The sequence below is a fragment of the Thalassophryne amazonica genome, chromosome 13, assembly GCF_902500255.1.
Source record: "Thalassophryne amazonica chromosome 13, fThaAma1.1, whole genome shotgun sequence".
Taxonomy (NCBI): domain Eukaryota; kingdom Metazoa; phylum Chordata; class Actinopteri; order Batrachoidiformes; family Batrachoididae; genus Thalassophryne; species Thalassophryne amazonica.
In genome coordinates, this window is record NC_047115.1 from 26,212,324 (window position 1) to 26,229,853 (window position 17,530).

The window sequence follows — 17,530 nt, forward strand, 5'->3', positions numbered from 1 at the left end:
ATTTGAAATGACTTTAGTTTTGTGTCATGTCTGTGATCTGCTTTTTTTCTACAAAATTAAACAACTGAATGAACATCCTCCGAGGCCGGTGATTCCATAATTTTTGCCAGGGCTTGTACAGAGCATCTGCAAAGTATTCACAGCAAGTTGGTGGCAGCATGGTGCTGTGGGGATGTTTTTCAGCATTAGGAACTGGGAGACTAGTCAGGATTGAGAGAAAGATGAATGCAGCAATGTACAGAGACATCCTGGATGAAAACCTCCTCCAGAGCGCTCTTGACCTCAGACTGGGGCAACTGTTTCAGCAGCAAAATGACCCTAAGTACACAGCCAAGATATCAAAGGAGTGGCTTCAGGACAACTCTGTGAATGTCCTCGAGTGGCCCAGCCAGAGCCCAAACTTGAATCTGATTGAACATCTCTGGAGAGATCTGAAAATGGACGCTCCCCATCCAACCTGATGGAGCTTGAGAGGTGCTGCAAAGAGGAATGGACAAAACTGCCCAAAGATAGGTGCACCAAGCTTATGACATCACATTCAAGAAGACTTGACGCTGTAATTGCTGCCAAAGATGCATCAACAAAGTACTGAGCAAAGGGTGTGAATACATATGTACATGCGATTTCTTAGTTTTTTATTTCTAATAAATTTGTGAAAAATTCAAAAAAAGCTTTTTTCATGTTGTCATTATAGGGTGCTGTGAGTAGAATTTTCAGGGAAAAAAATAATTGTCTCCATCTTGGAATAAGTCTGCAACACAGAGGTATTAACATAGTGTGGAAAAAGTGAAGCGCTGTGAATACTTTCCGGATGCACCATACAAACATAATAAAAACAAGAGCAATCTGAGATATCTGACATCCGTCAATCCAGATCTGGTTCACCTCCAAAATTCAGTGGAGTCTTCCATGCCCTAATATCATCGGTGGTGCAAATTTGGTGAGAATCCGTTAAGTTTTTTTTTTTTTTTACCTTAATCCTTCACAGCCTATATAAAGTGAAGTTTTGATCCAGAATCCAGATCCAGATCCGGATCACCTCCAAAATGAAATGGAGTTTTCTGTGGCTTAATATCGATCTGTGGTGAAACTTTTGTCAAAATGTATACAGTAGTTTTGACGTAATCTTTCAAAGCCTATATAAAGGGAATGGTAATAGAAAAAAGTAACTACATTCACCAGCAACTCAGATCTCAAATACCACTGAAGATAAAACGCAGATCCTGTGGCTGAATGATTCAGATAACCCAAGTGTTATTCACTGAACTTTTTTTTCTGATATTGACCAAATATGCCTGTTTTAACCTTTGACACTAATAAATAGCCTTTTACCATGTCTAAGAGTTTAGACAGCAGATTCTGGCTTTAAATTGCTCAGCAAATCCTCAATAATACACATTTTTTTCCCATGAAACTGGACAGATTTTCTTTAAATTTTGACCTTAGTGGTGTAGTGGTTAGCACTGCTGCCTCACAGCAAGAAGGTCATGGGTTCACTTCCCATCTGGTTGTTTTGTGTGGAGTTTGTGTGTTCTCCCCCGTGTTCGGGTGGGTTCCCTCAGGGTGCTCCGGCTTCCTCTCACTTACAAAGTTTAGGTGAACTGGTGACTCTAAATTGACCATAGGTGTGTGTGTGTGTGTGTGTGTGTGTGTGTGTGTGTGTGTGTGTGTGTGTGTGTGTGTGTGTGTGTGTGTGTGTGTGTGTGTGTGTGTGTGTGTGTGTGTGTGTGTGTGTGTGTGTGGCCCTGCGACAGACTGACGTCCTGTCCAGGGTGCACTTCCCAATCTTGCCCTATGACTGTTGGGATAGACTCCTTTCCCATGCCTGCTCCATACACCTGAATCCAATGACAGGCTCATTAAAAGTCTGCTAATGAGTCTTTCATTGGATCCAGGTGTGTTGGAGCAGGGAGACAACTAAGAGTGTCAGGAATGTGGCTCTCGAGGACCGAACTTGGCCACCCCTGGTCTATACCTTTAAGGCTTTTATATTATAATTATTGGTATAAAAATAGTGCTTATATTTATATTAATTAATTATAGAGCTGATAACATCACAAAAATTGAAACTCTACTGATCTCACCAGTGACACGCCAGAAATATGCCATGATAACAGCACCAACGAAAAATACTGTCAAATATCATTCTGGAAATCAATAATGTGCATTCAGTGGATTTGAATAAAGATGAAGGATAAAGAGCACCGCTGAATTTCTTGTGTGCCGCTGCTGCACATGTAACACCTGCAAATTACTTTTGGTTTTTTGCTTTAATAACTGTCATGAAGTTATAAAAATATTTTTTTTGGCATTTGTTCCCAAAAAATGAGGTGGGCTTCATAGATAATTGGCAAAGCATCTGGGGAAAACCTGGTCTTGTTAGGAGAGATGGCATTCATCCCACTTTGGATGGAGCAGCTCTCATCTCTAGAAATCTGGCCAATTTTATTAAACCCTCCAAATCGTGACTATCCAGGGTTGGGACCAGGAAGCAGAGTTGTAGTCTTACACACCTCTCTGCAGCTTCTCTCCCCCTGCCATCCACCCATACCCCATCCCTGTAGAGACGGTGCCTGCTCCCAGGCCACCACTAACCAGTAAAAATATATTTAAGCATAAAAATTCAAAAAAAAAAAAATATATAGCACCTTGAACTGCACCACAGACTAAAACAGTTAAATCAATCAATCAATCAATCATTTTATTTATATGCAAAATCACAACAAACAGTTGCCCCAAGGCGCTTTATATTGTAAGGCAAGGCCATACAATAATTACGTAAAACCCCAACGGTCAAAACGACCCCCTGTGAGCAAGCACTTGGCGACAGTGGGAAGGAAAAACTCCCTTTTAACAGGAAGAAACCTCCAGCAGAACCAGGCTCAGGGAGGGGCAGTCTTCTGCTAGGACTGGTTGGGGCTGAGGGAGAGACCAGGAAAAACATGCTGTGGAGGGGAGCAGAGATCAATCACTAATGATTAAATGCAGAGTGGTGCATACAGAGCAAAAAGAGAAAGAAACACTCAGTGCATCATGGGAACCCCCCAGCAGTCTAAGTCTATAGCAGCATAACTAAGGGATGGTTCAGGGTCACCTGATCCAGCCCTAACTATAAGCTTTAGCAAAAAGGAAAGTTTTAAGCCTAATCTTAAAAGTAGAGAGGGTGTCTGTCTCCCTGATCTGAATTGGGAGCTGGTTCCACAGGAGAGGAGCCTGAAAGCTGAAGGCTCTGCCTCCCATTCTACTCTTACAAACCCTAGGAACTACAAGTAAGCCTGCAGTCTGAGAGCGAAGCGCTCTATTGGGGTTATGGTACTATGAGGTCCCTAAGATAAGATGGGACCTGATTATTCAAAACCTTATAAGTAAGAAGAAGAATTTTAAATTCTATTCTAGAATTAACAGGAAGCCAATGAAGAGAGGCCAATATGGGTGAGATATGCTCTCTCCTTCTAGTCCCGTCAGTACTCTAGCTGCAGCATTTTTAATTAACTGAAGGCTTTTCAGGGAACTTTTAGGACAACCTGATAATAATGAATTACAATAGTCCAGCCTAGAGGAAATAAATGCATGAATTAGTTTTTCAGCATCACTCTGAGACAAGACCTTTCTGATTTTAGAGATATTGCGAAAATGCAAAAAAGCAGTCCTACATATTTGTTTAATATGCGCATTGAATGACATATCCTGATCAAAAATGACTCCAAGATTTCTCACAGTATTACTAGAGGTCAGGGTAATGCCATCCAGAGTAAGGATCTGGTTAGACACCATGTTTCTAAGATTTGTGGGGCCAAGTACAATAACTTCAGTTTTATCTGAGTTTAAAAGCAGGAAATTAGAGGTCATCCATGTCTTTATGTCTGTAAGACAATCCTGCAGTTTAGCTAATTGGTGTGTGTCCTCTGGCTTCATGGATAGATAAAGCTGGGTATCATCTGTGTAACAATGAAAATTTAAGCAATGCCGTCTAATAATACTGCCTAAAGGAAGCATGTTTAAACTAACATATTCATCCTGCTGTAACCAGGTTTCTGTAAGGCAGAATAAATCAATATGTTGATCAATTATTATATAATTTACTAACGGACTTAGAAGAGAGAGACCTAATGTTTAATAGACCACATTTAACTGTTTTAGTCTGTGGTGCAGTTGAAGGTGCTATATTTTTCTTTTTGAATTTTTATGCTTAAATAGATTTTTGCTGGTTATTGGTGGTCTGGGAGCAGGCACCGTCTCTACGGGGATGGGGTAATGAGGGGATGGCAGGGGGAGAGAAGCTGCAGAGAGGTGTGTAAGACTACAACTCTGCTTCCTGGTCCCAACCCTGGATAGTCACGGTTTGGAGGATTTAAGAAAATTGGCCAGATTTCTAGAAATGAGAGCTGCTCCATCCAAAGTGGGATGGATGCCGTCTCTCCTAACAAGACCAGGTTTTCCCCAGAAGCTTTGCCAATTATCTATGAAGCCCCCCTCATTTTTTAAATGTGGTCTATTAAACATTAGGTCTCTCTCTTCTAAGTCCCTGTTAGTAAATTATATAATAATTGATCAACATATGATTATTTATTGCCTTACAGAAACCTGGTTACAGCAGGATGAATATGTTAGTTTAAAAGAGTCAAAACTCCCGAGTCACACTAACTGTCAAAATGCTCGTAGCACGGGTCAAGGAGGAGGATTAGCAGCAATCTTCCACTCCAGCTTATTAATTAATCAAAGACCCAGACAGAGCTTTAATTCATTTGAAAGCTTGACTCTTAGTCTTGTCCATCCAAATTGGAAGTCTCAAAAACCAGTTTTATTTGTTATTATCTATCGTCCACCTGGTCTTTACTGTGAGTTTCTTTGTGATTTTTCAGACCTTTTGTCTGACTTAGTGCTTAGCTCAGATAAGATAATTATAGTGGGTGATTTTAACATCCACACAGATGCTGAGAATGACAGCCTCAACACTGCATTTAATCTATTATTAGACTCAGCTGGCTTCGCTCAAAATGTAAATGAGTCCACCCACCACCTTAGCCACACTTTAGATCTTGTTCTGACATATGGCATAGAAATTGAAGACTTAACAGTATTCCCTGAAAACCCCTTTTTGTCTGATCATTTCTTAATAACATTTACATTTACTTTAATGGACTACCCAGCAGTGGGGAATAAGTTTCATTACAGTAGAAGTCTTTCTGAAAGTGCTGTAACTAGGTTTAAGGATATGATTCCTTCTTTATGTTCTTCAATGCCATATACCAACACAGTGCAGAGTAGCTACCTAAACTCTGTGAGTGAGATAGATTATCTCGTCAACAGCTTTACATCCTCATTGAGCACAACTTTGGATGCTGTAGCTCCTCTGAAAAAGAGAGCCTTAAATCAGAAGTGCCTGACTCCGTGGTATAACTCACTAACTCGCAGCTTAAAGCAGATAACCCGTAAGATGGAGAGGAAATGGTGTCTCACTAATTTAGAAGATCTTCATTTAGCCCGAAAAAGAGTCTGTTGCTCTATAAAAAAAAAGCCCTCCGTAAAGCTAGGACATCTTACTATTCATCACTAATTGAAGAAAATAAGAACAACCCCAGGTTTCTTTTCAGCACTATAGCCAGGCTGACAAAGAGTCAGAGCTCTATTGAGCCGAGTATTCCTTTAACTTTAACTAGTAATGACTTCATGACTTTCTTTGCAAATAAAATTTTAACTATTAGAGAAAAAAATTATTCATAACCATCCCAAAGACATATCTTTATGTTCAGCTGCTTTCAGTAATGCTGGTATTTGGTTAGACTCTTTCTCTCCAATTGTTCTGTCTGAGTTACTTTCATTAGTCACTTCCTCCAAACCATCAACATGTCTATTAGACCCCATTCCTACCAGGCTGTTCAAGGAAGCCCTACCATTAATTAATTCTTCGATCTTAAATATGATAAATCTATCTTTATTAGTTGGCTGTGTACCACAGGCTTTTAAGGTGGCAGTAATTAAACCATTACTTAAAAAGCCATCATTTGACCCAGCTATCTTAGCTAATTATAGGCCAATCTCCAACCTTCCTTTTCTCTCAAAAATTCTTGAAAGGGTAGTTGTGAAACAGCTTAACTGATCATCTGCAGAGGAATGGTCTATTTGAAGAGTTTCAGTCAGGTTTCAGAATTCATCATAGTACAGAAACAGCATTAGTGAAGGTTACAAATGATCTTCTTATGGCCTCAGACAGTGGACTCATCTCTGTGCTCGTCCTGTTAGACCTCAGTGCAGCTTTTGATACTGTTGACCATAACATTTTATTACAGAGATTAGAGCATGCCATAGGTATTAAAAGCACTGCGCTGCAGTGGTTTGAATCATATTTATCTAATAGATTACAATTTGTTCATGTAAGAGGGGAGTCTTCTTCACAGACTAAGGTTAATTATGGAGTTCCACAAGGTTCTGTGCTAGGACCGATTTTATTCACCTTATACATGCTTCCCTTAGGCAGTATTATTAGAAAGCATTGCTTAAATTTTTATTGTTACGCAGATGATACCCAGCTTTATCTATCCATGAAGCCAGAGGACACACACCAATTAGTTAAACTGCAGGAATGTCTTTCAGACATAAAGACATGGATGACCTCTAATTTCCTGCTTTTAAATTCAGATAAAACTGAAGTTATTGTACTTGGCCCCACAAATCTTAGGAACATGGTGTCTAACCAGATCCTTACTCTGGATGGCATTACCCTGACCTCTAGTAATACTGTGAGAAATCTTGGAGTCATTTTTGATCAGGATATGTCCTTCAATGCACGTATTAAGCAAATATGTAGGACTACTTTTTTGCATTTGCGTAATATCTCTAAAATTAGAAAGGTCTTGTCTCAGAGTGATGCTGAAAAGCTAATTCATGCATTTATTTCTTCTAGGCTGGACTATTGTAATTCATTATTATCAGGTTGTCCTAAAAGTTCCCTGAAAAGCCTTCAGTTAATTGAAAATGCTGCAGCTAGAGTACTGACAGGGACTACGAAGGAGAGAGCATATTTCACCCATATTGGCTTCTCTTCATTGGCTCCCTGTTAATTCCAGAATAGAATTTAAAATTCTTCTTCTACTTATAAGGTTTTGAATAATCAGGTCCCATCTTATCTTAGGGACCTCATAGTACCATATCCCCCAATAGAGCGCTTCGCTCTCAGACTGCAGGCTTACTTGTAGTTCCTAGGGTTTGTAAGAGTAGAATGGGAGGCAGAGCCTTCAGCTTTCAGGCTCCTCTCCTGTGGAACCAGCTCCCAGTTCAGATCAGGGAGACAGACACCCTCTCTACTTTTAAGATTAAGCTTAAAACTTTCCTTTTTACTAAAGCTTATAGTTATGGTTGGATCAGGTGACCCTGAACCATCCCTTAGTTATGTTGCTATAGACTTAGACTGCTGGGGGTTTCCCATGATGCACCCAGTGTTTCTTTTTCTTCACCTCTTTTTGCTCTGTATGCACCACTCTGCATTTAATCATTAGTGATTGATCTCTGCTCTCTTCCACAGCATGTCTTTTTCCTGGTTTTCTCCCTCAGCCCCAACCAGTCCCAGCAGAAGACTGCCCCTCCCTGAGCCTGGTTCTGCTGGAGGGTTTCTTCCTGTTTAAAGGGAGTTTTTCCTTCCCACTGTCGCCAAGTGCTTGTTCACAGGGGGTCGTTTTGACCGTTGGGGTTTTTCTGTAATTATTGTATGGCTTTTGCCTTACAATATAAAGCACCTTGGGGCAACTGTTTGTTGTGATTTGGCGCTATATAAATAAAATTGATTTGATTTGCATGTAAAATAGTGGAGGTTACGCTGACACACTGAAAGATGTAAACTGTTGAATAATGTTTGGTGATGTATAGATACATATGTTGTTTTCATATAGCTTAAATAATAAATTAAAACAAATTAACTTAAAAGTCAAAACTATGTAAATAAATTTTCAAAATGTGTTTTTGAGAACTACCAGCATTTTTACACTACTCCTCTATCTACCAAGCGCTGCCAAATGGCAGCACTGGGGTACTTTACATCTCATTAGGCCACATTTTGTTGACTGAGAGACGCAGAGATGGCTAAGCTTTATAGCACAGAGCATATAAGATATTTTGGACATCCAGTGTGGGCAGCAAAGTACTGTGCATATGACAATAAAGCTTTGAATCTTGAATCTAAATTTCTTCTACTAAGTGTTGTGTTTTTTGTAACAAGTTCACAGAAAGGAGATGTGGCAGTGCCAGGTGCGTTCAGACAAACTAGGTCAAATGTCACCTGGTAACAATAGAATAATAAGATATACAAAATAACAAAACATTAGCATAATAACTATTGAAGTAATAGTGGTACAAATATCATTCCTAAAGCTATGGGTATGTCTTTATGGTCAAAGAATCTGATAAAGTTGAAAAGTTTATTTTATTCTTTATAACTAAACATCTGTTTTTTTTCTTATGTACTTGGGTTCTGTCTTTAGAGTTACTTCTTACAAATGTAACTGAAACTGTTTTTTTATTTTTGCTGACACAAAGAGGACAAATGTGCAAGCTGAATAAGGTGCTACTGTGTATTAGCTCATGAAAGGGGGTCGTTGAGATGTAAATCCAGGGAGTGCAGCTGCCATTTGGCAGCACCTTGGGATTTAAAGGTATAACTGCCATTTGGCAGGTCCTTGGGAGTTCTAGTTAACCCTACTGGGTGATGATGAGACAGGTACGACTACGGAGGTGCCATGCATGAATACAGTTAATCAATGTGGCTTCAAATCCCAAGTTGTCACCACTCTCAGTATGTAGGCACTCGACTTGACTGATTTCCTCTAAATAAGTACAGGTACTACAGAATGGAAAAGAATAAAATGAAAAATAAAATAATAAGAAACTGTGACTTTGTCCTTCTTCCTATTATTAAATTAGCAATTAAAGGGCTACAGAGCTCCTCACGCGACTCATTAGTTTTAGCACTACTGATATGTACCATTAAAGGGAGCAGAGGAGCCATCCGGTACAGCAGCTGCTGCATTTACATTAAGCTGTTTACATGCTCCTTTGATACTATGCAAGAGAGTATTCCTGTTACCGTGAATAAAATCAATTAACAATCCCTGTTATTCTGCCCACAGCGAGAGCTGTACATGAATAAAAGCAGCTCTCTTCTCCCTAACTGAAAATAAGAGGACTCTGACGTTACTTATCATCAGAGTAACAATTTAACTGGATAAGACGTTTCCATGTGTACGAATCAAATGTCAAGTCAGCGTGAGAACATAAGGATGCCCTCAGTGGGAGACCTATTCTGTGTGTGTGGTGTGTGGTGTGTGTGTGGTGTGTGTGTGTGTGTGTTGTGTTTGGTGTGTGTGTGTGTGTGTGTGTGTGTGTGGTGTGTAGTAACAACAAAACAGTGAAAGCGAGTGCTTTAAAAATAGAGCCACAGAGACATGCATATTTTAAGCTTGCACACAACATATTGTGCTTTCACTAAAGAACTGTAATTTATAGCATATTGATATTATTTCAGTTCACCTATAAACAGTAGTGGGCCATGCATTTTACACCTAGGCCTTCACAGGCATTACTGTGTGGTAAACTAGTCTGGAGTTGGCCATTCTCAAAAACTCATTGACTGTGCAAGGAGGAATCTAGTGAGGAAAGCCACCAAGACATACAGACATCTCGAAAGGAATTATAGTCTTCTGTGGCTGTGAATACGTAAACTCTGTACAATGCACCTTTTGTATGTTGCATCACCAATGATACAGCTTCATGGTGGAGTAGTGGCATTCATACAAGAAACACAGCAAATTTTTTTTTTTTTGGTAAGAAATTGTTTCTGTTCCACTAACATGATGCTGTGATTGGTGACACAACAGAAAAAAGTTGAACTATGCACAGTTTCTCCAGTCACAGCCACTCCATCATAGTTGTCCTGGTGGCTTCCCTCACTTGTCTGCTTCTTGTATGATCACTCCATTTTTGAGCCCTGCCTACTCCAGATATATTTACCCCACAGTACTATGCGATTTGTGTTTTCTTCATGATTGATGTAAATGAAATCCTAGAAATGATCATGTATCCATCCCCCTACTTGTCTAAAGAAATCTGTCTGTAAAAGTGATGATTTTATTGATGATTTTAATCTTGATATGTTTCTAATTACTTATGATCACTAAAAAATGGAGGGACTGTGTATTAAAAACAGCTGGAATTACAAAATGGTTATTGCAGTATCTGTACTATAACAGCCAAATGGCCTCTGTGTGTGCGTGTGTGCGTGTGCGTGTGTGTACATGGCTCCGATCACAGAGAAACCGAGGGGAGCTGAAATTTGCTATTTGGTATGCTTATGTATTTTGGGTCAAGGATGAACGCTGCGAAAACAGAAAGTTGATAGGACTAATATTTATTGGAGAAACTACAGACATTAGCTAACGTTGCTAATTACATTCTGGGCAAGCACGACATTCCAGCAGGGGTGCGGTAAATCATCTTTATATTAAAAGCATGAGTTTGTGCATGCATGGTTTTATTTGGTAAGTTCAATGTAAGTACATAATATAATCATAAATATGTTAAAAAAAACATGGATGACACAAGAAAGTGAAAACACTTGTTTCCATTGTGGTCCATTTAAAAAATCAAATGACAAAAGAGAAGTAAAAATAAAGTGATGTTGATGATGATGATAATACTGTGTATATGATAACAAGAACCTAAACAATTTAGAAACACATTAAGATAGTAAATTAACATTTAAAAAAATTATTCTAAAAACTGTTGAGGTCTAAGGTTCTATAAACATTCTGAACTCACACGCCTTTCCAACTCATTATAGAAACTACACAATTTATTACCACCCTTGAAAAATGTTAGCTACCTATTTTATAAACACTACCAAATCTTGAGCCCGTGGATCCCCCACGGGCAACACACTAGTTTTTGTTAAAGCCCTTGAATTAAAGCTGAAACTCGACATCGCAAGCACATACTAATGGTTTCATTTCATCTCCAAAGTGGTGGTGTACAGAGGCAGTGTTACAAAAATTGTCACTGTCCAAACACTTATGGACCCGACTGTGTTTAATAATACATCAAGCCATTTAAGATCCTTTCAACCTCTTCTTCACTTTCATCTTATTGATGTAACAGTCTGCGCCGATGTGCTTGTGGGTGTGTTTCACAGTCTACCTGAGATTCTCTGAGCTGAACTCAGATTCCAGAAATTTGAGGAACTGCTCTCTGCCCACGGGATCTTTGAGAACCTCGTCGATGCCAAAAGCCCACCGCTTTACCCTCTGCTGGCCCGGCTCCTTACTGAGGAGAGGATACATGCAAAATGTTAGATACTGCGGATGGATATAAGTTACAAATCTAAATATGGACCATCACCTGATTTCCAGCTCCCAGAGCATGGTGTCATCTGAGATCCAGGGATTGGATGGATCTGGTGGTGTGAGAAGGGGTCGTATTCAACGTACTCTGCTCTGTATAAGCCCCAGTAGCTTTTTTTTTTTTTTTTTTGTGGAAAACAAGGCATATCATATCAGCATAAGCAACTCATGTGGTTTTCTTTTGTAATAATAGATTATAAATTTTGGTTGACACTTTATCTTTAATGATAACGGGAACAACAAGACTTCGCACCATGTTGACACAAAGCCAGAAGCAACTTTGCTGAATTTAATTTAACCATCTTTTCGGTGAAAGAAGTGACAATTGACAGTTTGCGCACCATTCAGGTGTCTGGCAGCGTTCAAACAAGGTCAGAGTGGCTGTTATGCCCACATCATGTTAAGCTGTTTAAAAGGCTCAACAAACAAATCGGACTGTTAAAACTGAATAAAGACTAAACTCTCACTCACCTCTCTGCCACTTTGGACATTTTTAGTCGATGTCTGTCTAATTGCAACTGCCAAAAGGTGATCGGAAAGTATGCGGGCAGTGATTAGTGTGCATCCTTCTGTATTCATTCACATTGTGCACAATAAATGCACAATATATAATTATTTAAGGGAACAGACCCTGGTTCAAATACAGTGTCATCCTCCCACTTAAATACAAACCAGATGACACTGTTGATGCTTCAAACTGATGCAGCGATCACATCTACTGAAAGCGTTATTGCCGTTAAGATTGTTTACAGCACTGATGTTTGTCAACAACTTACATTTATTTTGTTGGCGTACATAAAACACTTACAATTTTAAAGCTACAGGGTGTAATATTTAAGAGTGTTTATTAGCATCATGCAAATAGAGCATTTATGGCCATCTGTTCTGGGTGGCACGGTTAGCACTGTTCCCTCACAGCAAGAAGGTTGTGGGGTCGCTTCCCACCTGGTCATTTCTGTATGGAGTTGGCATATTCTCCTCATGTTTGTGTGGGTGCGCTAGCGTCGCTGGCTACACCCTAAAAATTGGCCCGCCTTGCTTTCACTGCGCATGCGTCATTTGCAACCACAGCAGCATGTCTGAGACAGACTGTAAACACCCAAAGCGATCAAATGGATTAATGGGATTATTAACCATCAGATTGACAAAATAAAACCTCTTAAATCATTCTAAAGTCAGTTTTAAAGCAAAACGAGGCCATTTTAAAGCAGAAACGCGATAATCGGTGAGTCGCTATTGAAGCTTTGACAGAGGCGCAGTGAACGCAGCAGCAGCAGCTCGTCTGGCTGCGGTGCTCTGATCACTTCAGCCGTCTTTTCTGATTAAATAATGCCGAATTTATGTGGAAATGATTGTTGTACAAAAGCTTCAGATATCTGTCGCTGAGATAGACGATGACTGGTGTGCAGTTTGAAGCATAAACGAGGTGATAATCCGTGAACCGCGGCTGACGCACAGAAATGACACGTGCAGTGAAGGCAGGGCGGACCGATTTTAGGGGGATCTGTTCGGGGTCGGTGACCACTGGCTTCCTCGATTTACAAACACATCAGAATCAGACTAGCTTTTATTCACCAAGTATCCACAGAACACAAGGAATTTTACTTCATTTTGAGCTGCACTCTGTCTGTACGGGCATGTATAAATATACACGAAACAGAGTAATTCACAGTAAAAAAAAAAAATGTAATGTGCAAGAAAAATAAAATGTGCAGTAAGAGGAAAAAATAATGTGTGAAACAGACAAGAGATTGAAGTTAAGCTGTATATGACACATGCAGGTTAAGTGAACTGGACACTTTAAATTGACCGTCAATGTCATTGTGTTTGTCTACATACGGCCCGACGATACACTGCCAGCCTGTCCAGGGTGTACTCTGCCTCTTGCCCAATGGCCAGTGGGTGAGAGTCATTGTGCGAGAGCACCCAACAATCACCCTCAATTAGAATAAATGGGTGTATGAAATGAATAAATGAATGAATTAACTGTGTTTTCAGAAGCTTAGAATTAGCTCTTCATATCTACATGGGACTGAGCCCCCTCACAGAGGCCGCCACGTTGCTATAGTACCCCAAAAGGGGACTTACTCATGCCACCTTTTGCATTTTGCAGCACAGCCAGAAGATTGAAGAAAAAAGGAAGAGAAATCAGTGATTGTTCTCCTGTCCAGTGTCTCCTGGTTTCTAGTGCAGACGAACAAGTTTGAGAAACCTCATTGTTGTGATGTGGGCGATCACTCCAGGTAAGAAATGATCATTTTTAATACTTTTATATTTATTTACTCCAGAGCTCTGCACAAGAATTTCGATGTACCCAAACCATGTGTGTGAGGACAAATAGCAAAGTATCTATCTATCTATCTATCTGGCAAGAAAGCATGAATCCCTGTCATCAAAGACGCAAACACACGAAGGGGAACAAAATTGTTGTCAAGCATTTGTGCCCGAATCCGCCAGCGTATGCACTTTCTTTGTCGACTCCGACTGCTTGGTGTATGTAGGAATATTGTGTTGATTTTCTACAGAGCAACGATTGAGTCTGTGTTACGGTATGGTATTACTAGCTGGTTTTGTAATTTAACAGTTAAATCAAAAACTCAAATATTAAATCTGATTAAGATAGCTGGCAAAATCATGGGTATGGTGGTGCCTGTAACTCCCCGAGTTGTTTGAACAGGCAGTTCTCAGATGTGCAGACAATATTTTAACAGATGCATCTCATGTACTGCACTCTGAATATATTTTACTTAACTCAGGAAGGAGGTACAGGGTTCCTCTTTGTAAATATAATCGATATAAACATTCATTTATTCCATTGTCAGTGAAGCTCATAAATCAACAGATAGCTCAGGGAAGATAGCATAAGGTTATGTACTGCAGAATTTGCACAAAGATGTTAATAATGTTGTGTATTTATATTTTAACTTTGATTTATTATATTGTTGTTTTTGATGTATGGGTGCTAAGTATTGGCTGTGTTGTTGTGCAGCAGACCTCTCTGTCCAAGGCAAATTTCTCCTTAGGGAGACAAATAAAGACACTTTGACCTTTGACCTTTGTGACCGACAATGGCATCACTTGGTCTTCAGGCTTATCACTAGATGACACAAAATCTTACACACTATAGCGTTAAGACATTTTTTTTTTTTTTTTTGGATAACTGATGTGACTAGATTTAAACTATTGTGAGTTTTTTTTAAGAGGTGTGTCCCCTGATGGACTCAACTCTGCTTCTGCTGAGAGCAAAAACCTGCTCTAATGACATAAATACTATGTGAAACAGGGAATACGTGTCTTCAGTATGGTGTCCAATGTAATTTTGAATAAAATAATATTACACACACTTGCCACCTGATAGTGTCATGAGCACTGAATGTTGGTGCAAAAACCACAGAGGTCTTGCACCTTTCTACAGTGTTAGCATGATTACTGGCAAATGTAATGCGCCAAGACCATATCCATGACCCTGAAGTTTTAACCTTTGTTTCAAGATTTTACTGATGTAAATGGACAGAATAATGAAATTTCTTCTGACTTTGTGTTCGGTAGCTGAAATATCACATGTATCATGGTTAGATAATGACTGTTCGAGCCCTGGAAAGTGGCTGTGTGCCCTGTGCAGTGGGTGGAGCTTGGCAAACAGGCAGCAGCTAAACCCTGACTTCATGAGCTTTGCTGGCAAATAATGAAAGCTTTGCAATCCAAATATTATACACTAAATATAATTAAATTTATATGTTTTACTGGGCTCCATTTCCAGACTTTGAAAGGTTGCTGTGTGATCTATGTTGAAGATGATGTTTTCTGGCCTAGGAAAAAATTCAGGGAGTTTTCACATTTTGTTTTTTCTCTGTAAGTAAGATAGTGTGAAATGAGCACAGTCTCTTCATTTAGGTATTACTCTGGTAGTGTCAAAATGTTAATGTAAATGTTGTACAAAATGTTTTGTACAATGTTAAATGTTAAAAATTTAAAGAAACATTCTGAGCCTTCAACTTGTAGCCGCTGAAGCGTTAATCTTGAGTAGGAGAGCGCCACCTGTAGTCCTAACCTGTTCCTGCAGTTCTTCTTCTGTAGGCTGCTTGGTCTCTGGAGCGGGAGTGTGTGTTGGGCTGTGGGTGCGGATATCATTCTGGAGCCCGTACACAGACTGAAAAAAAAGACACCATGGTAAAAATAAATGCACAGTCACTTGTTTTCTCAAAACATCACAATAACTCAATTAGTAAGCCGCCTGGAGTAAACTAACTCATCTGATCCTGGATAAATCAGTCAATCCAGATCATTTTATGCAAAAAGCAAAGTAAACAAGACAAATTGCTCAGATGGGAAAGTGTTACTTATATACAGTTACATTTTTAAATTGTATGAATGCTCACATCAATCATTAAGCTCCAGCAATCATTAATCTTGGTGCCATATTGCATGCTCATATTTCACATTTATGATTTGGCACCACACTGCAGAAAGAGTTCTATCAAAGAATAGATGCACAAGAGCAAATTCAAAAAAACAATCAATGGGCTGGATGGGAAACATTAATTTTGCTCATTTCTAAATATGATTATAATGAACAATATATCTTAAAGTGAAACCTTTTTGAAAAAGATTGAATGTATCTGAGCATTTTCTAGGATAGAAACTACTTTTTTTAATCAAAGAGATAAAGGGCCTGAAGGGAATGTGAATTTTGTTCATTTCTTTAATCTGTTAATCATGTATACATGCTGAACATCATATTTTAAAATCAAAGATTTCTATCAGAGAATGAATGCATGTGAGAAATTACCCCTATGAATGTGTAGTATGGGACTCCAATTACTGATTTCTCCAAGGATCTGAGTTCATTTCAGACTTTTCCAACATCTTAATCACAACTGTGCGTTTGCGATCAGTTATGCAGCAATGCCTACTTGTGGCCATAGTCCATGGGCCAAGCAGGTTTTCGGTACCACTTAAGGTGACAAAATGACACTTAGAATCCAACCTCAGTGTACTATGGCCTACACAAAAATTGTTTTACAGCCATCCCAGGATGGCAGCTGTAGCCAGGTAGGGGTCAATGAAGAATTGCACATATGTCAAAATGTAAAAATGCTCCAATCATGTTGAAAACTATACTGTGTGTGTTAACTGTCCAAAGACACTCTGCCCGTAAATTAGCATATAGTTTTTTTTAACATGTTTGTTGTAAATAGTAGTATTTAATTGATATTTATGATCTTGAGATAAATTTATATACTGCTCTGTTGTCAAGTGACTGATTTATGTGAATGGTTCACAAAGTGTGGGTTATATTCCCCTGGTGGGTCACAAGAAATATAGCAGGTGGACTGTAGCCCGGTGGGGGTGGGAGGCACCACTATGAAGATACTGCAAGTGGGCAAGGAGAAGTTATTAAAAATAAATAAATTAAAAACTTTAATTTTCAGTTTGCTAATATAGCTCAATTATGCTCATTTTAAAAATATAATCAGAAGACACAAAACAAAGCCATTGGACTTAAACTGTGTTGTGTTTTTCATTTATGTTCTAGTTTAACATAATGTATATATGGGAATATTTCATCTTTAGTGTGATGTGTCAGTCAAAATATATGGACAGGCCCCAGAGTATTTCCACATTTCAAAGCAGCGCCGTTGTTCTGACTTGCATGATCCAGGAACATTTCTAGCACCATTCAGTGATGGGTAACGTGGTGGCACATTTGCCATACCTATGGGGTATAAGGCGTTTGTCCTCTACAGTAGTTTGTCATTGTGGCTATACGTTCTCTTCACGTCTCTGGATGAACTCTGTATACTGTATAGAATCTGAAGATCCACTTGTACCTTTCTGGTTTTGTGTGGGTTTTTCATTCTGGAGGATTTCTTTATGTCGACTTCTGTTGTATTCACACATCCAGGCTGAGAAGAGAACAAATAGCAGAAAATCACAAATGAATTCATGTTTCACTTTAATCCTGAGCACTTTGGGTGTTTTTTCACTCTGCCCATGATGCTGTTAACAGTAAAGGTGTGATCTCGATACTGTGTCATGGGTTTGAGTTAATTAAATCCAGTGTGTTTTGCTGGGGTGTGAAGTGAAGCTGAGGACTCTTCAGGACAGTGTGTCAGATGGTTAATTAAACATGGAATGCGGCAATT

At 39.2% G+C, this 17,530-nt stretch overlaps 1 protein-coding gene across 1 annotated transcript in view; it reads right to left on the reverse strand.

The window, feature by feature from the left end:
• LOC117523161 (regulator of G-protein signaling 7) overlaps positions 1-17,530 on the reverse strand; it is a 212,956-nt gene that overhangs the window by 45,567 nt on the left and 149,859 nt on the right. Inside the window, exons 10-11 of the mRNA XM_034184598.1 lie at positions 17,216-17,290; positions 15,436-15,534 (exon numbers count right to left, since the gene is read on the reverse strand). Of these exons, the coding sequence (XP_034040489.1) occupies positions 15,436-15,534; positions 17,216-17,290 (174 nt within the window). The remainder of the gene's footprint in view (positions 1-15,435; positions 15,535-17,215; positions 17,291-17,530) is intronic.